This window comes from Equus quagga, chromosome 13 (assembly GCF_021613505.1).
Source record: "Equus quagga isolate Etosha38 chromosome 13, UCLA_HA_Equagga_1.0, whole genome shotgun sequence".
Classification (NCBI taxonomy): Eukaryota; Metazoa; Chordata; class Mammalia; order Perissodactyla; family Equidae; genus Equus; species Equus quagga.
This window is the reverse complement of record NC_060279.1, coordinates 54,073,138-54,094,479: the sequence shown is the minus strand read 5'-3', so window position 1 is coordinate 54,094,479 and position 21,342 is coordinate 54,073,138. Positions and strand designations below refer to the sequence as shown.

The 21,342-nt window shown below is 53.2% G+C and overlaps 1 protein-coding gene across 3 annotated transcripts; it reads right to left on the bottom strand.

Annotated features, from left to right (window-relative positions):
- Positions 1-1,069: 1,069 nt before the first annotated feature.
- Positions 1,070-20,707, bottom strand: USB1 (U6 snRNA biogenesis phosphodiesterase 1). 3 transcript variants are annotated; one of them, XM_046682778.1, is made up of 7 exons: positions 20,549-20,706; positions 19,520-19,686; positions 17,477-17,660; positions 10,653-10,706; positions 8,214-8,319; positions 6,888-6,971; positions 1,070-1,682 (listed from the first exon to the last, which is right to left on the bottom strand). In XM_046682778.1, exons 1-7 carry the CDS (start codon positions 20,644-20,646, stop codon positions 1,665-1,667), a joined length of 711 nt encoding a protein of 236 aa, XP_046538734.1. In that variant the 5' UTR covers positions 20,647-20,706; the 3' UTR covers positions 1,070-1,664. The 3 variants fall into 3 exon arrangements, with proteins under 3 accessions (XP_046538734.1, XP_046538731.1, XP_046538732.1); XM_046682775.1 differs by lacking the exon at positions 1,070-1,682 and adding an exon at positions 4,804-5,893 and having other exon boundaries at positions 20,549-20,707; XM_046682776.1 differs by lacking the exons at positions 1,070-1,682; positions 10,653-10,706 and adding an exon at positions 4,804-5,893 and having other exon boundaries at positions 20,549-20,707.
- Between the last annotated feature and the right edge of the window lie 635 nt (positions 20,708-21,342).

Genomic DNA, 21,342 nt, shown 5'->3' with positions numbered 1-21,342 from the left:
TGTCTTTTTTTCTTTCAATTTCGGCAAGTGTGTTGATCAATGGGAGACCATGATTTTGGAGTTGGCCGTAGATTAAATTTTTCAGGTCTTTTTCGCTGTTTTAATTGCTATGCCATAAGCTTGTGTTGTGTATTTTCCAATTTTTTCTTGAAATACTGTCATTATAATGCTGGGCTAATGTCTGGAGCTCAGACATGTTTGCATTTTGCCGGTTAATATTATTTCCCTGGAATGGGTCACGGAGCTCTGGTCTGAGACCATTGACGAAGCTTGTGGCCAGAGCAAAGGCTGTTGGGGAAGTCAGTTCCAGCCCCGATGTGCTTCCCATGTTGTCTCTAACTGATGGCAATAGTTACCCCAGTGCCATCTCTTTGTTGTTTACAATTTTGAATACAGGACCAATCGGGTTTGGTGGGAGAGACCTGAGAGATGGCTCCAAGGATTTTTTCTTACTTCTCTCATTTTCTGTTGGGAACCAGGGGTCATCTGAGACCCTTGAGGGTCTTTGGGAATGATGTTCCATTGGCCTTTCTAAACCAAAGGGGGGCATCCCCACGGCCAACCCGTAGGTGGATAAGTTGATATAAATCGGGGAATCTGGAGCACATGCTCCTAGAACAACCCTAAATTGTTCAATAAATCTTTCCCTTTTCTTTCAGGAGTCAGGAAGGTTCTCGATGATGACGTAATTCTGACCGAAACCAAGGTTTAAATGTTGTCTTCTGTTGGCCTCACTTGAGAACGGGTACTGGCCGCACCCTGGGCTCCATCTACCAGAGACGGGGATCTGGTGAACCCTACAGTTACGGGCAGTTGAGGGGCTGGGGTGCTGTTGGTGAAGGACATTCTGGGAGAGAAGGAGAGATAGAAAGGAGAGCTGGGAGGGGAATATGGGGGTGCCGTGAAGGATTCTAGAGGGTTGACAGGGTCAGAAAAAATTTTCTGAAGACATTGTTTAAGAACTTCAATACTTTGAGGTTTGAATCATTTAGCTGCTTTTCAGCTTCTTCATAGCAAGTGAAAACAGCGGACCATTGTTCATCAGAGATGTTTGTTCCTTTTTGCCCTAGGGCTCCCTTAGGTGGACTAATGTGGGGATATCCCAGAAGCCCCAGAGGGACCACTGGAGCTCAAGAGAGTTTTAGTCAAGTTTTGCTGATGAGAAGGAAAGCGGGCAGTAATAGGGTCATAGAAGCATATAGGCAGCAGGAGTTTGAGAAGGAGAGGTTTCAGTCCATTAAGAGGCTCCCATGTTCTTGAACAATGTACGTTACACTTGTGAACAGAGAAGCGTGGGCTTCTAACCCAGCCTCTGTTCCTTACAGACTCACCTCTCGCAATCAGAAAAGCCTGGGACTTTCACCACCCTCTGTTTACCTGGGACTCTAACCCAGCTGGTTACAGAGAAACCCAGGACTCTAACCCGGCCTCGGCTTGTCGGCGACTCTCGCCCAGCTTCTAGAATATACTCAGAATCCTAAGAATCAAAACCTGGCCTTGCTGTGCTTCAGTGGACATTTATCTGGAGCGCTGGGTTTTGGAATTGGGCTCGCCACTGGGTTCCCAAACCAGCAAGCAGACTGGAGACAGAAGGTCCAGGTGTGCACTGGGAGGCCTGCTTGTCACGTCTGAGGGTCCAGTGATGGTTCCGATCCGGATCCAAGTCACAGCACCAAAAACTGCTAAAGAGAAACAGAGTTGGACAGAAGTTAAAGTGGTGAAGATAGATTTTATTTAAAAAAACTATTGCAATAGGGGAAGAAAGACTCCAGTATAGAACTGGGCTCAATTCCAAATACAACCAGAACAAGTGGGGATTAAGAGCCAAGGAGCAAGGTGGGGGTGGGGAGGGGAGGGCCTTGGTGGATGGAAAATTACAAAGAGGAGACATCAAGTCTGGGGGATTCTGCTGATCTCGGGCTGGGTGATGGGAGATCCTCTGGGAGTGGTAGGGATGGAGTTTGATCAGATATCAGGGTGGGGAATCTCACTAACCTGATTTGGCAGGATTCTTGCTAAAACTGGACTCTACAGGAAGTACAGGGAGGGGCCTTGCTGGGGAGAGGGTTAGGGGAGCCTGACTCAAGTTTGGTCAAGCCAAGAGCCTTCATCAGTCCCAGTGGGGGGTGGACATTGCCTGGTGTTGGGCAGAGCTTCCTCGGGGAAACAAAATTGGGGATTGGAGAAGAGGTTGGGGCAATTTCATCCATTTCCACCAACTGATTTCTCTGGGGGTCCCTCCTTTGGGAAATGGATTTCTAAATTTTTTGCTTGGAAATTTCCATTTAGGAAATGTACAGTGGTCATCAGAAACGGACAACAGGGTTGTGTCAGTTTAACTGAACACATTGTAATCTTTCACAATATTTATCCCCAATCAGCCGATGAAAAAAAGGTTTATGGGGCTATCTAGTAAAGAGGGGAGCCCAGGAACCGGGAGCAGTGCTCTTAGAGGCCACAGCCAGACAGGGGTCATTGTTCTCTCACGGAGGCTCCTCTCTTGGGGGAAAATCCTACCTTAAGGAGAGGGCATCCCCGTGACCAGACCTCGAAGCTTCCAGTGATTGGTTCTGTCCCCTACAGACACCTTGGGGCTCCGTGGTGGGTTTGTACATCCATCCATCCTAGAGACATGCGGTTCTACTGGGGCTGGCCAGAACCCATGGCCGGTGGGGACCAGTGGGACCGACGTGTGTGAACACCAGCCTTTCAGTCAACCCATATGAAACATTATCCACATTTGGCCAATATCATTTCATCTAGACCCTAACCTTCCCCCATTGGCTTTTTTCTTGGAGTCTTTTGAATTAAAGCCCAGACACATCATTTCACAGTTTCATTTTGGGAGCCTGATGTGGCGTGAGGGGTTGTACAAATGGCTCTGGATTAGAAGGCAGGCCATGGGGTTCCTGCCCTGCACGAATTTACTGGGCGATCTCGAGCAAGCTATCTCCCCTCTTTGGGTTTGTCTCCTCAGTTGTAAAAGGGAGGTTCTGGCTCAGGTGGTGCAAGGTCCCCTGTTTGGTAAAGGAAAGGCGCTGTGGGTTGGCACCAGGCCCAGGGCCCCCACTCCCACCCCAGGCTGCCCCCCGGGGCCCCTCAGGCTCCTGGTACCAAGACAAGGAATAAACAAACAAGCCGAGGTAATTTCCCTCTTCCTTGGAAACAAAGCTGGGGTGGTCTGGAGAGGCATGTGGAGAGAGCCAAATGCCAGGTGGACACGAGCCAAGCGGGCCGGGAGATGATCCTTCCCCTCGCCTGCAGGGAACATCTGAGGACACCAGGGCCAGATGTGTTGATTTTGCACTCTCCGTGGTGTGATAAAACCCCCATCGAGAGCATTTCTTTATTTCTTGCCAGCCTGCCTAGGGGTGGACCCCAGCCTGCTCTGCTCTTGCCTTCTGTCTCCAGGCACATCTCCTCTTATGGAAGAGCCCCAGCTGCATCTGCACTGTCAGCGGAGCGCTCTCGCTCGGGAACGAGCTCCTCTCCGGCAGCACGCTCGCTCAATGTCTGGGCACCCGCCAAGCCCCTGCCGCCCAGCCTCCCCGGCCTGCCGACCCCTCCCCGCGGTGAATCTCCTACTTCCTTCCTCCATCACCACCTTCCATTCTCCACTGAAGAGCCGGTTATTGATCTTGGCCCATTCCTCAAAGTCACTGCACTCTAATTCCTTCCGTGCCACATCGTCCCCCAGGGGACCGGCCGGGCCAGTCCTCCTGGGTTTGTTCATGGTGGCGCTCCATTACACGTGGGCCCCCTCTCAGGAAGAGCCAGTTCCAAGATTCGGGCTTGGTGTCTCTGATAAGGACAATATGGTGGTCTGTGCCCACAGAACCTACTTTGCTGGAGGCTGGCCTCCATCCTGAAATTGGAACCCACAGGGAATTGGGTGGCCTTGTTTGTACTTCCCAGTCTGAGGAGCAGAGTGGGGATGGGGATTCTTCTCCGCCCCCTGCCCGTCCCCCCATCACCCAGTTGTGAGCATCCAGCAGGCCCCATGAGTCTGATTCACCCAACTGCCCCAGTTCAGGGCCTGGCACAGAGCGGGTGTCGGTAAGTGCTGGCTGCACAGCGGGTTTGCTGTGTTCCTTGCGTGCCAGGAAGCCTGGCTTCTTCTCTCTAGCGTGACCTCAAAAGCCAGAAGAACCGACTGACCAGTCAGAGTGGGTTCTGCAGATCAATGCAGGGGGGCTGGGGAACAAGGCACAGAACGTGAGCTCCCACGTCTGTCAGAGCAGTGATTGGGAGCTCGCCTCAGGAAGCAGAGGTGTGGGGGGCAGAGTGGGGCCAGAGCCACAGTCTGGGCTGGAGCAGGGGCAGGTGCAGGCCTCACAGGCGGGGTGGAGGTTAGGGCAGACCCAAGGCCTTACCTCTGAGTTCTCAAGTGACCCCAGGCAAGTCATTTTCACCTGTTCTTCTGTAAAAGTGGAATAATCATTCCTAGCCAGTTTACTTTTCAGGGGCTATTGGGAGGAACAGGTGACAGGGGCCTGACAGGCCTTTGAAAGTCCGAGAGCCGTGTCAGGTCTGAACGTCTGTGCTTACACTGATGAGAAATGCGGGTGGCGACCCCTTGCCACGTGCCCAGCCTTGGGCCAGATGTGCTATGTCGACCTCTCTGGTGTGCAGGCCTGGCCGGCCGCGTGAGTCACCCTCATTTCACTCAGGCATCATTAACGCCTCTCAAGGCCACCTTACAAGTCATAACAGGGACTCCTAAGCGTCCCTTAGGCTGTGAAGCACACTGGACAAGGTGGGGATGGAGGAATCTCAGCTTTTCACCTAGTTGAACAGAAGCAGTTCAAAACAAAATTCGCAATTTTTATTTGAACATAATTTAAAGCTATAACATAAAAATATCTCTTCATCCACCACCAGGAATCCAGATAGCATCTGGAGAGGGCTGGTCCTTTGCTCTGGTGCGGGCTTGATGAAAAATAAAAATCCTGTGCAACCCCAGTCCTTCCTCCGCCTCCCATTAGGATGCCCACCAGCCACAGCAGGCAGCTGGAGGCAGCGGACAGAGAACTCTGACTGGAGAAGGCGCCTCCCGGCCGCTCTGGGAAAGCCGATGGGAAGCCAGAGGTCACAGAGCGTTGGAGGCCTGGCGTAAAGCCCTGAGCCAGGCCAAAACGAAACATCTGCTCGTCTCCCCAGGCACCTGGCTGGGGGCGAGTGGGAGGAAGGAACGGAGAAAACTGAGGCTGAACCACAAATTAGCACCCTGTACCTTGGCCCTGAAATGGCCTCTGCTTGCATAGGAGGGGGTGAAACTAAAAATAAATAAATAGAAGCGACAGGCTTCAAGGAAGGATGGTGACAGGCCCACCGAAGCACCCTAGGGCCTGGCTTGAGCAGGGATGAGCCAGGGCATGATGGTTTTAGAAACCCTGGTCTGAGGCCAATGGCGTCAAAATGCGAGCAGCTGAAGGGGGGTGCGGGGAGGGGCCGTTTGTTGGAGGGACTACAGTGGGGATTCTGGCCGAGTCTGGGTGGGCTCACCGGGTGACCCCTAGTTTTTTTTTGCATAACCACCACAGACCTAGAACTAGGAGGCCCAGGCTGCCCTCTACTGGTGATTTCTGGAAATGACCACAACACAGTGGGACGGGACCTGCCACCTAAAAGGCGGAGGAGAGAACCAGCCCCCAGGGACAACCAGGAGTGGCTGGACCTGCGGCCCAGCTCCCAGTGGGAGGCGGGGAGCATCCCCATCGATCTGAGCAGGCTCCTCTATCTCTGCCTGGCCTGCAGAGGGGCCTGGGACAAGGAGGGCCTCTGGTGCTCACTTCAGAGGCATCGAGAAGAACTTGTTCCCAGACTTGCAGCGGACCTGCCTGGCGCGCACGCGCAGCAGGATCTCGGAGTCTTCAAACTCATCCACAATCGCCTGAAACCAGCAGCGGGAGAGGACAGTCACATTAATGGGAATCAGGGACCCAGAGGGCACTGCCGGGGGAGACCGAGGCCCACGCAGGCTCCAGACTCTGAGCCTGGTTCTCTCGTCTTATCAGCTCTGCAGTCTTGGGAGGTGGGGCCTTTCATCCCCACTTTGCAGATGAGGAAATGGATGCTCAGAGACCTGGATGACAGAACTCAACAAAACCAGAACTGGACCCTGGGTCTGCTGGAGCCCCAAACCAGAACTCCTTGCCACCGCCAGCGTGATCAGGCCACAGCCGAGGTGGCTGTTTGGTGAGGGCCCCTGGGCCTGATCCCGCCTGCACATGTTTTGTTTGGCTTACAAAATGTTTTTTTTAAAAATACATATTAGCTGCCAACCTTTGAAAATAGGGAGGTTACATGCTAAAATCTGCATTTCTGGCTTCTCTTGAAAGAGAAGTGCTAGCAACACCAGGTCCACATTCCTGCAGGGCAACCCTCCCCATGGTCTCCTCCCCTAGAGGCGGGGAGTCAGTGAGGGTGGATGTTCTCACACCTGGCATGCCTCGCTCATTCCCAACACCAGCCAGGCCCCTGTGGGCACGCAAGCCTTTGACTTCTGGGCAAGAGGCTAGGATTTCTGGGGAGGCCTGCAGCATCCTCCCAGACCAGTGCTCTAGGGCAGCGCTTCTCAGATTTTAACGTGCACACAGATCCCTCGAGACCTTGCCAAAATGCAAGTCTGATTTCTTAGGTGTGGGTTGGGGCCAAAGAGTCTGTATTGCTGACAAGCTCCCAGGTGATGCTGAGGCTGCTGGTCTGGGACTGCGCTTCCAGGAGCCAGGTTAGGTGCTGGGGTCTCCTGCCACCTCTGTGATTTCCCAGGGATTCAGGTTTGCATGCCTAATCCTCAGGGCCATCAGCCCCCCTCCCACTCCCCACCATCTAGCCCATCACTCCTGGAGGTCAGCACCCTCTGGGCTCCCGCACTGGGAATTCACCTGTAGCTCCCGCAGGCACTGCCCCTCCAGCTGGAGCCGCGCATCGCCCACACACCAGGCCAGGCTGATGTGGAATGAAGGGTCCTGTGGAGGAACAGCAGGGAGGCAGGGGCTCACCTGGATGCCAAGGCAGGTCAGACGTCACAGCAGGTCTCGGACAGAGTTGTCGTGGTAGCCTGCTGGATCCTGGCCTGCCCCGGGGGAGACCAGAGTGTGGACCTACTAGTCAACTGCTCAGCTTCAGTACTGATCCCAAGCATCCTCCACAGATAGATAAAATTGCCGTGGGTTGGTCCTTGCTATGGACTGAATTGTGTTCCCCCCCAAATTTGTATGCTTAACCTTAACCCCCACTGTGATGGCATTTGGAGACGGGCCTGGGGAGGTGAGTTAGTTTCAGACGAGGTTGTGAAGGCGGGGCCCTCGGGATTCGTGCCCACGTAAGAGACAGCAGAGGGCTTGCCTCCCGTTTCTCCCGTGTGAAGACCAGCAAGAACACGGCTGTCTACACGCAGGGCAGAGTCCTCCCTGCCACTGGCCATGACGGCACCTTGACCTCGGATTTCTAGGCTCCAGAACGGTGAGAAGGTAAATTTCTGTTGTGTGGGCCCCCAGGCTGTGGCGCGTGGTGTGCAGCATGAGCTGGCTAAGACAGCCCTTCTCAGAGGCTCTTCTTTACATGTCGCAGAGTCATTAAATCTGGGACGTGGAAGCGAACCCAGGCTCCGACTCTATTTTCTGATCTAAAGCGTTTCAATAGATGACATACTTTCTAAGATGAAATGAACAAAACCCCCAATGTCTAAAGTTATGAAGAAACAGTAAATTATCTCTATCCAAATTCATGCTTATATACCTCAGCATGATTTTAAAAGAATATATTGAAACCAATGGCCCTTTAAAGCCTTGACACTGAGCTTGGAGTTCAAGTACCCCTGGTGGGCACGGGCCAAGGCGTGGGAAGGTGTGTGGAGCTGCAACTCTTCCCAGAGTGTTTTTAGTTTTTACTAAAAAACACTTGGGAAAGCGTCTTCTTAAAAAGTATACAAATAAACACAGATACATTATGGAGTAGAAGGCATAAATCTCATGCATATTTAAGATATAACAAAAGATTTCTAACACATGGGGGACTTTGGGTGGGCCGCATCTGACCACACCCCAGACCCCTCCTCTCTGCAGGGGTGTGTGTCCCCTGCAGGCTGGCACTGGGGACATGGGAAAGTTCTGGAGGGCTCTTCAGTTTCCTCTCACAGGGGCTTCTTGAAGGCTGGTTTTATTCCCCTTACAGATGGGCCCATGGGGAAGACAAGCCCTGTTCATTACCTGGTAGAAGGTGGGGAGCTCGAATTCCTCCATGACTCTGTCCACCTCAGAGACCAGGTCCAGGAACTGGGCGTGCCCTGAGGTGACCTCGAGCCCAACAAAGGTCCTGTGGGGAGACAGAATTGGAGACAAGAGGGCATGAGGTGCAGCCTCTGAGAACATAAACCACCCGTGCTGGGGCAGAGGCTGCGACAGACAGACAGCGCACAGGCCTGGGCCGTCGGCTCTATGTCTGTCTTGGGGTCAGATCATTTTCCTGCTCTCTGAGCTGCTCTTTCAATCCTCCTCTCCTCCGTCTGTGAACCTTCCTTCCCTGAGTCCAACCACACGGCTCTCCTCCCTCCCAGGGTCTAATAACCCTCGCGGGCACGCCTTCAGCTGCCAGCGCCAGGTCTACAGGCCCCGAAGCCTCTGCACCACGCTCTCCATCCTCCCTCCTGAGTCGCGACCCTTTCTCGAGGACTTTGCTCTCTGGCACCAGCTACCGTCCCGTCAGCACTCAGACATGCCCTCTCATCCTTAAAAACCCTCCCTTGAGCCCACAGCTTCAGCCAGCCCCCATCCCACGCTCAGTAAACCTGGTTTTCAGGGGATTTGTCTACCTTCACTCTAATTCCTCACCTCCCATCTTCAACCCACTTCGCCGGGAACTCCTCTCATAAAGTTGCCAACGAGCTCCATGTTATAGAATCTGAAGAACACGTCTCTGTCCTCATCTTGGCTGCTCAGCAGCATCTGATATTGCTGACTCCTCCCCCTGGAAACCTTCTTCTCTCTTGGCTTCCAAGACACTACACGGTCCTGGTGTGATCCCACCTCTGGCCTCCCTGTCAGTGTCCTCTGCACTCTCTTCTTTCCAACCTCTAAACGCCCACGGGCTGCAGGCCTCAATCCTCAGCCCTCTCCGGCAGGCTGATCTCACGCAGCCTTGCTTTAGATATCACACGGGCCAATGGATCCCAAATTTCTGTCTCCAGTTGGCATCTCTCCTGTATAACCAATTGCATATGTGACATTTCCACCCAGGGGTCTAACAGGCAGCACAGCCTAACATACAAAGCAGAACTTCTGATTTTCACCCCACTGGTGTTTCCCATATGGAAAATGGGGCCATGATTTACCCAGTTGTTCAAACCCCAAACCCAGGGATTTCTCTGATTCTTCCTATTACTTTTCACACAGATCCAACCCATTGGTTATTCCAGGTGATTCTACCTCCAGTATGTTATGAATGTGTCCACTTTTTGGCTCTTCCACTGCCATCACCCAAATCCACCACTGGTTCCCCAGCTGGATGGTGACACCTGCCTCCTCTCTGCTCTCCCTGTGTCCACCCTTGCTCCCTTACAACTTGCCTCCAATCAGTAGCCAGAGACACAGACGCAATCTAGCCAGACTGACATTTACAAACATCAGTCAGATCACGTCCCTCCTCTGTTCACATCCCTCCAATGGCCTCCATGACACTGAAAATCCAAACTCTTTCCCTTGACCTTGAAGGCCCTGCATGAGCTAACCCTGCCCAGCTCATCTCCTGCTGCTCTCCCACGTGCTCCCCAGGTCCCACTTTGCTGGCCTCCTTGAACACGCCTAGCTCCTCCTGCCTCAGAGGCACTTGGTTGGCTATGTCCTCTGCTTGAAGGCTCTTGTGGCACCTGTTCCCAAGCCTGGTTCCTTCCCATCCTCAGGGAAGGGCACCAGCAAATGCCACCTCCCTGGTGCCCTCCTTGGCCACGTGCTCCTGACTCTCCCTCATATCACACCAGTTACTAATGATCTCATTTACTTATATTATCTGTCTCCCCAGCAGAATGGAAGATCCCCAAGAGCAGGCACTGTGTGGAGCTTTTCCTGCTGAATCTGCAGTGTACAGCAAGTGCCTGGCTCAAGCAGGCGCTTAATAAATCTGTGCCTCGTAGAATGAACGAATGAGTGAGCCCTCCTTTCAGAGGTGCTAAGAGAAGAAGGCAGCCCAGTGAGTGGATCAGACAGGGAGGTTCACTTTGGAGCCTTGATAATAACAATTCCTGCTTATATTCATGTAATACTTTACTACTTTTCAAAACCTGTTTGGCTCACTTGAGCCCCACAGCTGCCCAACGGTGGAGGTACCAAGGGCAGGCGTGTGACGGCGTGGAAACGGAAGGTCACAGAGGTGAAGAGATGAGCTAAACCTTAAATCGGGGACAGAGCCGGGCAGGAACCCAGGTTTTCTTTCTGTCTCAGGTTTTTTTCTCTATACCAAGATGTTTTTCTCTACTCTGCCCCTCCCCCCACGCTCCCCTAGTTATTTTTCTTAATGAAAGGTTCAGATTTGGGAACTGCTGCCTTTGTTGTCATAGAGTTGGTTAAAACACAAACAAACAAAAAACTGAGACAGACAATCATTATTCTAAAGAATCTTCTGGAAGCAATTGGGGGCAGAGCTGGGAAACCCACCTGGTTTTCTCTTGATTGGTATAAATCTTTACCTGGTTGGCAGTAAAGCAGAATCTGAAACTCAGAAGAAGACAGACCACATTTTAGGAAGAATAATAAAGGAAAAAAAATCAGAAAAAATAATTTATATTAAAAAAAAGTACTTTGAAAATATAGCTAACTTGCTTCACACTTAGGATTGTCACCCTATTATACAGGTGGTAAACTGAAGCCTAAAATGTTAGAGCTGGACAAGGCCTTAAATAATTACCCAGTCCAAGTAACAAATAGCTTCATGCGGAAGCTAGCAAGAATTTTAGTTTATTAATAGCAGCTTGTTCCAATAAACAATTGAGACTATCTCAACTTTACTGATGGGACCTGAGAAAGTCTTATTCATCAAGTTGGTGATAATAGATCATTTAAGGGCCAATTTGTTCCTAGCAGGTTAAAAAAAGACAATTCCGATCTAGCCTGAGCAATGACAATGACATTTCCTGTGTGCCAGGGCTGAGCTGAGGGCTGTGTGCACATCAGCTCGGGGGGTCCTCACACAACTCTGTGGTCAGGCACTATGATTGTGCCCATTTCACAGACAAGCAAACTGAAGCTCGGCGAGGCTGAATTTGGTGAGCCCTGATTTGAACCTCAGTCTGCTGATTCCAAAGCCCTTGCTCTCACCTGTGATGGTTTAGTGAGGGGATGTGGTCTCTGTTGATGTGAAAGTGGGGCAGAAACAGCCACCCATCCACCACTCCGATCAGTTACACAGGGACCATCAGGTTCAGCCAGCTATGTGAGGGCTATTATGGTGGGAAAGGCCAAGAGGAAGTCATCAGAACCGCCTCTAACCAGGAGAATAGGAAACCACATGCAATCCCACATCCCTGGAGGGACAGCAGGGACCCGTGCCACCATGAAGGACTTGAAGCATGCAGGGGTGGCGGTGCCCACATCTCCATTCAGCTCTGTGTGGGCTGTGCAGAAGACAGACGTGTCTCGGACAATGACAGTGGATTTTCATAAACTGGACCAGGTGGTGACTCCAATTCCAGCTGCTGTTCCACATGTGGTTTCATTGCTTGAGCATATTAACACATCCCCTGGTACCTAGTATGCGGCTGTTGATCTGGCAAATATATTTTTCTCCACCCCTGTCCATAAGGCCCAGAAGCAGTCTGCTTTCAGCCGGCAAGGCCAGCAATACACTTTCACTGCCCGAGCTCAGGATGCACCATCTCTCCAGCCCCATGCCATAATTTATCACCTTTCGCTTCCACAAGAGATCGCACTGGTCCATTACATTGATGATACTATGCCGACTGGACCTAGTGAACAGGAAGTAGGAACTACTCTAGACTCATTGGTAAGACATTTGTGTGCCACACAGTGGGAAATAAATCCAGCAAAAATTCAAGGGCCTTCCACCTCAGTGAAATTTCTAGGGGTCCAATGGAGTAGGGCATGTCGAACTATCCCTGCCAAGATGAAGGAGAAGTTCTTGCATCTGGCCTCTCCTACGACCAAGAGAAAAGCGCAACACCCAGTGGGCCTCCTTGGACCATGGAGGCAATGTACTCCTCACTTGGTGTGTTACTCTGGCCCATTTACCGAGTGACCTGAAGAGCCGCCGGTTTTGAGTGGGGCCCAGAACCAGAGAAGGCTCTGCAACAACAGGTCCTGGCTGCTGTGCGAGCCGCTCTGACACTGGGACACACGATCCGCTAGATCCGACGGTGCCTGACGTGGCCAACAGGGATGCTGTCTGGGGCCTTTGTCAGGCCCCCATGGGTGAACTGCAGTGCGGACCTTCAGGAGTTTGAAGGAAGGCCCCGCTATCATCCACAGATCACTACTCTCCTTCTGAGAAACAGCTCTGGGCCTGCTACTGGGCCTTAGTAGAGACTGAATGCCTGACCATGGGCCACCAAGTTACCATGTGACCTCAGCTGCCCGTCATGAGCTGGGTGTCATCTCACCCACCGAGTCATAAGTGGGCATTGCGGAACAGCATTCCATCGTCAAATGGATACAGTACATACAATTAGGCCTGAGAAGGCCCCGAGGCACAAGTAAGTTATGTGAAGAAGTGGCCCAAATGCCCGTGGTCCCCACCCCTCCTACCCTGTCTTCTCTCTCGCGGCCTGCACCTGTGGGCTCATGGGGAGTTCCCTACAATCGGTTGACAGAGGAAGACAAGACTTGGGCCTGGCTGGCAGATGGTTCTGCACGACGTGCAGGCACCCCCGAGGGTGGAGCTGCAGCACTCTGCCCCTCTCCGGGACATCCCTGGAGGATAGCGGTGAAGGGACATCCTCCCCGGGGGCAGAACTTTGGGCAGGGTGTCTGGCTGTTCATTTTCCCGGGAAGGAGAAATGGCCACATGTATGACTGTACACTGACTCATGGCCTGCGGCCGGTGGCTGAGCTGGACGGTCAGCGACGTGGAAGGAATATGACTGGAAAGTTGGTGGCAAAGAGGTCTGGGGAAGAAGTGTATAGACTGACTTCTCTGAATAGGCAAAGAACGTGAAGATATTTGTGTCCCATGTGACTGCTCACCAAAGGGTGACCTGAGTGAGGAGGATTTTAATACTCAAGTGGATGGGGCGACCCAGCCTGTGGCTACCAGTCAGCCTCCTTGCTCAGCCACCCGTCATTGCCCAGCGGGCTCATGAACTAAGTGGACATGGGGACAGGCATGGAGGTTCCATCTGGGCTCAGCAACATGGATTTCCACTCACCAAGGCTAACCTGGCTATGGCCACCACCGAGTGCCCAATCTGCTGGCAGCAGAGACCAACACTGAGCTCCTGATACGGCACCATGCCCCGGGGCGACTGGCCAGCTCCCTGTGGCAGGTTGATTACACTGGGCCACTTCCATCACAGAAGGGGCAGTGCTTCCTTCTTACTGGAATGGACACTTACTCTGGATACAGATTTGCCTTCCCTGCATGCAGTGCTTCTGCCCAAACTACCACCCACGGACTTACAGAATGTCTCATCCACCATCATGGTACTGCACACAGCATTGCTTCTGATCAAGGGACTCACTTCACAGCAAAAGAAGTGCCACAGTGGCCCACGCCCATGCGGTTCTCTGGTCTCACCACGCTCCCCACCATCCTGAAGCGGCTGGCTTCATAGAGCAGTGAAACAACCTTCTGAAGACTCACTTACAGTGCCAGCCAGGTAGCCATACCTTGCAGGGCCGGGGCAAGATTCTCCAGAAGGCGGTATATGCTCTGAATCAGCAAGCAACAAATGGTGCTGTTTCCCCCAGAGCCAGGATTCACGGGCCCAGGAATCAAGGAGTGGAAATGGGAGTGGCACCACTATCACCCTAGTGACCCATTAGCAGAATTTTTGCTTCCTGTTCCCACAACTTTATGCTCTGGTGGCCCAGAGGTCTTGGCTCCAGAGGGAGAAATGCTTCCACCAGGAGACATAATGGTCCCACTGAACAGGAACTTAAGACTCCAGCTGGGTACTTTGGGCTCCTCAGGCCCCAAATCAACAGACGAGGGAACTGTGGTGTTGGCTGGGGTCACTGATCCTGACTATCAAGGAGAAACTGGACTCCTCCACAATGGAGGTAAGGAAGAGACGTCTGGAATACAGGAGATCCCGCAGGGCGTCTCTTAGTGTTACCATGGCCCGTGATTAAGGTCAATGGAAAACTACAACCACCCCATCCAGGCAGGACTAGTAATGGGCCAGACCCTTTAGGAATGAAGGTTTGGGTCATTCTCCCAGGGAAAGAACCACAACCAGCTGAGGTGCCTGCTGAAGGCAAATGGAATACACACTAGGGAGCAGGAGAAGGTGGTTACACACCAGCTACAACCACGTGACGGGTTTCAGAACCAAGGACTGTAACTGTCATGGTATTTCCCCCTTATTTTGTGATGAACACGTTTGTGTGTATACATACATATATTAAGCAAATAACTATTTTCTTACTTCTCTTATTCCCTTATCGTGTAACATAAAAGGTACTGACTTTTACCTCAGTATCGAAGTCCTGTTTATTTTACGTCATAGTATGCAAGTTACGCGATATCAGGAGAGCAAACATTATGCAGGAGCTCTCCCCCACTTCTGGGGAAGGATGAGTGCGTTTTCAGATGGACACAGCATGGTTGTGTCCCGTCAGGTAGAAGTGTTATGGTCTTAACTTGGAAACAAGCCTGGTTTAAGGAGATGCATGTAAGTGTCAAGTTGACAAGGGACGGACTCGTGACGGGTGATCTTATGTGTCCACTGGATGGGGCTAAGGGACGCCCACACAGCTGGTAGAGCATCACCTCCAGGCGTGTGAGGGAGTTTGGGGAAAGATTAGCGTTTGAATTGAGGACCTGAGTGAGGCAGAGGGCCCTCCCCAGTGTGGGCAGGTGTCATCCAATCCCCAAGGGCCGGAATAGAAGAAAGGCGGAGGAAGGGGGCGTTCCCTCTCTGCTTGGGCTGAGGCATCCCTCCTCTCCTGCCCTCCGACATCGCTGCTCCTGGGTCTCAGGCCTCCAGGCTCATGTCAGGACTTACACCATCAGCCCCCGATTTGCAGGACTTTGTAATCGGATGGACTGAGTTACACCGCCCGCTTTCCTGGTTCTCCAGCTTGCAGAGGGGAGATAGCGGACTTCCCGGCCTCCCAGAACCACATGAGCCAATTCCTATAATAAACCTCCTCTTAGATACCTCCATGCAGATCTTATTGGTTTGTTCCTCTGGACAACCCTAATACATCAACCAACAACCCTTCTCCTGGTATCTTGTACTGGAGGGCTGTCTCCCACATTGTGCTGGTGGAGTGATCCCCACCCCGCTACCCCAGGGGGCGTACCTGACCCAGGCCTGGCCAATCAGAGCACAGCATTCCCTCCATCGCAGCAAGAGAACCAAACGTGCACTGCCCGCTGGTGGTCATCTCAGGCTCAACCAGACAAACTTGAAGAGGCCACCTGGCCCAGCTTCGTTCAGGACTCAGGGGAGGAAACACTGTGCACCCTCAGGACAGCATCAGGGGAGCCAACCCAGCGGTCCAGGTGCTGTTCTCTGGTCCCCAAGTGAGCAAGAGAACAAGCTACATCCATGCCAATATCTCTTGTCACGGCCCTTGGGAAAAATTTCCAGAGTTCCCAGCAAGGGACTCGCCCAGTTCAAGGACCACTGCATGCAGAGAGCCCAGAGCTGAGCTTCCCGCCAGGGACTTAGTTCACCCATAGTCTTCCCAGCCCAGACGTGGGGTGCCAGTAAGTCATTTTACCATAAGTGATGTGGCCCACAAACACAGCTTTATCCAGGGGACAGAGCCAGAAGCAGGATAAGTGAAGCATGCTCGTGTAGAGAAGGGAAAGGGTCTTGTTAACTCCACTCACAAAGGGACAGCATGTTAGCCAAGTCGGACCAATCAAGGTCATTCCCGAGACTTTTGCTGAAGCTCTTAGAAAAAAGGGCTGCCTGTCCAGGATGGTAGACCAGCAGCCTGGAGAGGCTGGCAGCCTCCTTTGCCTTTGTGAGAATGAAGCCAACACAGAGAGGGGCAGAGCCGAGAGGCGGTGAGAGTCGGGTGCCATCTGACATCGTCTGGTCACCCCAATCCACACATGCATGAAGCCAGCGCCCCCTCTGAACTCTGTAGTTACACCAGCCTGGAAGGCCCCTCAGTTTAAAGGACTCGAGGCTGGATTTCTGGCACCTGAGATCAAGAGAAGCCAGACGAATGGACATATGGCTCAATAAACTGGGTAATGACAATGAAAAAAGGGGCGGGGGCTGGATTAGGCGGGGAGATGAGTTTCAGTCCTGATTCTCTGGCTAATTGGCTGAATTGGAGCAAATCCTTTCCTCCGCTGGCCCTCAGAAGGGGTTAAACTAAACGGGCAGTTCTCCAGTCGAGCAGAGGAGTTCCACGGAATTCCTCCTGAGGCCTCCTGAACTCTGGGGGAGGGGCTCTGGCTGGAAGACTCTGTTTTTCTCTCTCTTACACATCTACACATCTGGGCTTTTGTGTACACCTCATCTGAAGACAGGGCTCTGCAGACAAAACCAGGGTGAGAAGACCACCACGTTGATGGCTTCTTAGGCTCCTTCTAGAACCAACATTCAGAGGCCCCAGAGCAGGATTTCTGGGCTCCCTATTGCCTGCTCAGTCACTCAACAAACATGCCTTTGATGCCTGCAGTGGGGAAAACACCTGGAGAAAAGATGTGGGCTAATTCAAGAAGCACACCCCTGGGCCTGCAGGAACTTGGGCTCCAAAGGGGGAGACGGACGTGGGAATGACCGGATAGGAGGACGGAGCGAAATGCGCTCCAGGGGCGTAAACAACCACAGGACCGGATGTTCCCTGGGACTGAGGGACTCTGGGGGAGATGCCCACTGGGAAAGCCTCAGTGAAGGAGCAGGGCTTTGATCTGGCTAAATCTAGGAGGAAAAGCCTTTCTGGTAGGAAGAAGAGGAATGAGAACAGTTAAGGAAAAAAAGCCCTCAGCTGGCAGACAAAACCAGAAGCAAGGTCCTGTTCTGATCTCTCGCCATGTGCCACACTGAGGGCATGCATGATGTCACCTCACTCCCAAGTCCCCTCTGAGGCAGCCACCACCACTCCCATGACCCACACACAAGAGAAGGCCTCGGGGGCCTCCAGAGCTCATGTGGCGTGCCCAAGGTCACCCAGGACGTGCAGCCGGCAGCCCCGGGAGCTCCGTGTTCTATCCTCCAGGTTTGGCCTGCTTGCTGGGTAACACATCCCCCACCTACATCCCCACAGTACCTCAGGACGGGAGGAGGAGCCTTGCAGGGGAGGGAGAGGAGGGGCAGAGGGACGCACTTGGGACTCACCTCTGGAAGGAGGCCACGCGGTCTTTCAGAGCCTGCACGAAGGGGAGGATCCAGTGATGGCGCAGAACCACGCTCTGGGACAGGCTGACGTGGAATGCCTCCATCCTCACCAGCCGGGGCACGTACGTCTGGGCGTGGGGCAGCAACGCGTCAAGGAGTTCCAGGAAGTCCTCCCCGGCTTCATCTGGAGTGGGAGAGCGGGGACGGTGGGCTGCTCCCTCAGCCAGGGTGGCACGGCTGAGTCGGGAAGCCCAGAGGCAAAGGCCTTATTCACTCTGGGTCTTATGAGAAAATTACTTTGACAGAAGCCTATGTCTATACATTGTAATAATATTTTTTTTTTTTTTTTTTAAAGATTTTATTTTTTCCTTTTTCTCCCCAAAGCCCCCCGGTACATAGTTGTCTAGCCCCCCGGTACATAGTTGTGTATTCTTCGTTGTGGGTTCCTCTAGTTGTGGCATGTGGGACGCTGCCTCAGCGTGGTCTGACAAGCAGTGCCATGTCCGCGCCCAGGATTCGAACCGACGAAACACTGGGCCGCCTGCAGCGGAGCGCGCGAACTTAACCACTCGGCCACGGGGCCAGCCCCCATTGTAATAATATTTTAATAGGTATTTCTGATTACAGAAGTAACACACCCACGCTCATTGTAAAGAATTCAAGTAAAAAGGAAATGCAAAGGAGAAAGCAGGGGCCCCTGAAACCCCACCACCTAGAGCAGTGGGCTCCACGCCACTGTGATCACACAGGCCCTTAGGAAAACAAGCTGGCACACATACCTGCAATAAACGTGGATTTATTTATAAATACAAATGCATGCTACTCTGTAAAGTTACGTGTGTTATAAAACGCATGCTCTTAAGAACAGAAATTTAAGAAGATGAGATAAAAAGAAATACACAAAAAAGTTCTAGTACTTTCTTCCTAATGGATCATCCTGACATATCCTCCAGGGCACATGTACCCCACTTTCAAGACTACCATCCTACAGACAAAGACCGTCAGAAAGCCTTGTCTCAGTGCATATACTAACGTATATATTCAAACTTCTTCCGCTGGCTGTCTTCATCTAACACTACCTGTTGCACACCCTTGCTCTCAGGACAGAGTTGTCAAGCCCATGATTACAGCCCCACAGTAACCCACAGCCAGAAACAGTGTATTTCTTTAGTCAGTCTCCTATTAGACATTTAAAATCTCCTGATAGACACTTAGAATGCTCCTACTTTTTCACAAAAACAAAGAACACTACAATGCCAACCATTGTATGTTCACATATTTATTTTTTTATCAAACATGTGACTAGAGCTGCATGGTTAACAGTCTGCTCACAGCTGGTGAGTTACTCAATTTGTCCCAAAGTCCTGGTAAACAGGCAGTATAGAGAATCATTCCCAATCTGTGGATGGGGATATGCAGGTGCCAAGAGTACACTTGATCTAGTATGAACTAATAAGAGCCACCACTTACTCTGTATGTTGTGCTAAGAACTTGACATAGATTAGCTGATTTAATCTTCACAGAAGTCACAGGAGATAGTATTACTACTATCCCCATTTTAGAGATGAGGAAACTGAGGCTCTGAGATGTCCAGTAAGTTAGTAAAGGGCACCCAGAGCAGTGGGGTGGTGGAACCAGCTCTGACACTGAAGTCTGGACATTGCCTGCTTGCCACTCACTCATTAGGGCTGGGTGGGACTTGAACCCCGCTGGGACCTCTTAGAAATGAAGTGTCAGCTGTAGCTGCATTCCAGGATGGCCCTGACACTCTGCCCAAGACCCTCCCTTGGTCACTTCCTCACGAGCAGGAAGAACATTATACTCAGGGTTAACAAAAAATATTTCAGGCAGTGAATTTAAACTGCAACCAAGTTTACAGAAAAATTCCCCAATTCTTGACACTCTTTCTCCGTCTTCTGAGTCTACCTCTTTCCCACCACTAGCGTGAGAGGTCTCTGGCTTCTTCCTCCTGGTTGGGGCCAGCTTCCTTCCCTCACAAGGCACCTATCAGTCTCAGCCACCTGCCTTTCACACGTCACTCACATGGTACGTAGACATGAGTGGCCCAGTTGCCCCGCTCGTGGGGGAAGGTGCGCACCCGGCCCCCATGTTTTGCGCTGTCATCCTCAGGCCCCTCCTCCGTGCCCGGGAACATGTGCAGCACGCTGTCGGGTACTGGCAACCTCTGGCTGGGAAGGGGGCTCTGTCCACTGCAAGAGAAAAAAAGAAAATGAGAACATTTATCCTCCCAGCATTCTCTACCTCTGTACATACCACAAAAGTTGTAACCTCTTATCCAGGTGACTGTGTGTATATTTCCCACCAGGTGCTGTAAGCAGCTTCTAGATAAGTACAAAGCTCTTTCCCCAGTATTGTCTCATCGCGGTCTCCCAACAGCTGGAGGAGCCAGACTTTGCAGGGAGGTGGTCCCCACGGGAAACAACTGGGCAGGCAGCCATGTGTGGTTCAGAGGTCACACTCCCCAACCGGACAAGCCTGAGCTGAAGTGGCACTTCCTAACTCTGTGGTCTCAGGCAAGTCAGGTGCCCTTTCTGGGCCTCAGTTTCCTCACCTGTAAAGTGTACCCTACCTGATGGAGCTACTGTGAGATAACGGCGATTCTGCTGGAAAAGCACTCAGCAAGCGCCAGGCCCGGAACTGAGGAACCCGAGCGCCATAAAGTGAGAACCCTGGATCATTGTGTACACTGTTGAGTCGCGAGCCTGGCGCAGAGGGAGTGCTCAAGGAATATTTACTGCATGAATGAAAACACTCTCCAAGTGAGTAAACAGACCTGGGGTGGGACAGCGGTGCGCGCCAGGCGATGGAGTGGGCCAGCGGCGGAGGCTGGACCCGAACCCACGTTTCCTGCTTCCTGACCTTGGCCTAGCCAGGTGGGGGCACTCGGGGGCTCTGTCCGGGGCTGGCTGTACTCCGGATCTTCCTTTCCCCCGGTGCCCCTTTTCCTTCCTTCGCGAGCCGCCCTGCACCCCCGCCCACCCCGACGCTCGGCTCCCCTCGGGGTCTCGCACGCACCCGCCCCCTCCCCAGAAAGCCTTCCTCGCTCCTCACCGATGGCGGCCTCCAACCCCCGGCCCGGCGCAGGCCTCGGTCTCAGCCTCATCCTCCGAGCCGCTGCTGCTGTAGCCCACCAGGGGCGCCGCACTCATGGGGCCTCCTCCGCGACCACAGGACCTGTCCGCCAGCACCCGCGCCCGGAATTCCGCGGAGCCGGAAGTGCCCTCCCGGGGGCGGGGCCAGGATTAGCTCCGCCTCGGGGCGGGGCCTGGAGGGGCGGGGCCCGGCGGGACAGCGGAGTAGGCTCTACCCACCCGAGCACGCTGCCTGCTCGCTCGCTGCGCTTTGCCCGCCGCCTGCAGCCTCCCGGAAAACCCCAGCCTCGTGTGCCCATTTCACAGATCGCTCGGGCCCTGCCCTCTCTGTCCGCTGCTCGCTCTGCAGCCACCCGGTTCCAGGCCTCCCAGCCACGGACGGTCCCGGGGTCAGCGGTCAGCGCGCTAGACCCCGCCGAGATCCCTGCCCTCGCCGACAGGATCGCAAGTCCCGGAGACCCCTCTTCAAGCGGGTCCAAAGTCTGACTCCGGGGGCCCCTCCCCTAAGAGCAAGCTGAGGAGTCAGAGGCGGGTCAGTTCCAGATCAGAGGGTGTAGGAGGCCCCTCTTTTCAGGTGCAGGGGTCAGGCGGGGGCCAGGCCCCGGGAGCCCCCTCCCCTGAGGCCCGCAGGGTAGTCGGAAGCGGAGCGCCCTCCCTGGGTCGGCGCAGGCGTGCGGGCCGCGCAACCGGAGAGCCGCCCCGCGCGCCCGGCTGTCCGACCCGGCCCGGCCGCGGGGTCCCCGGCAGGGGGCG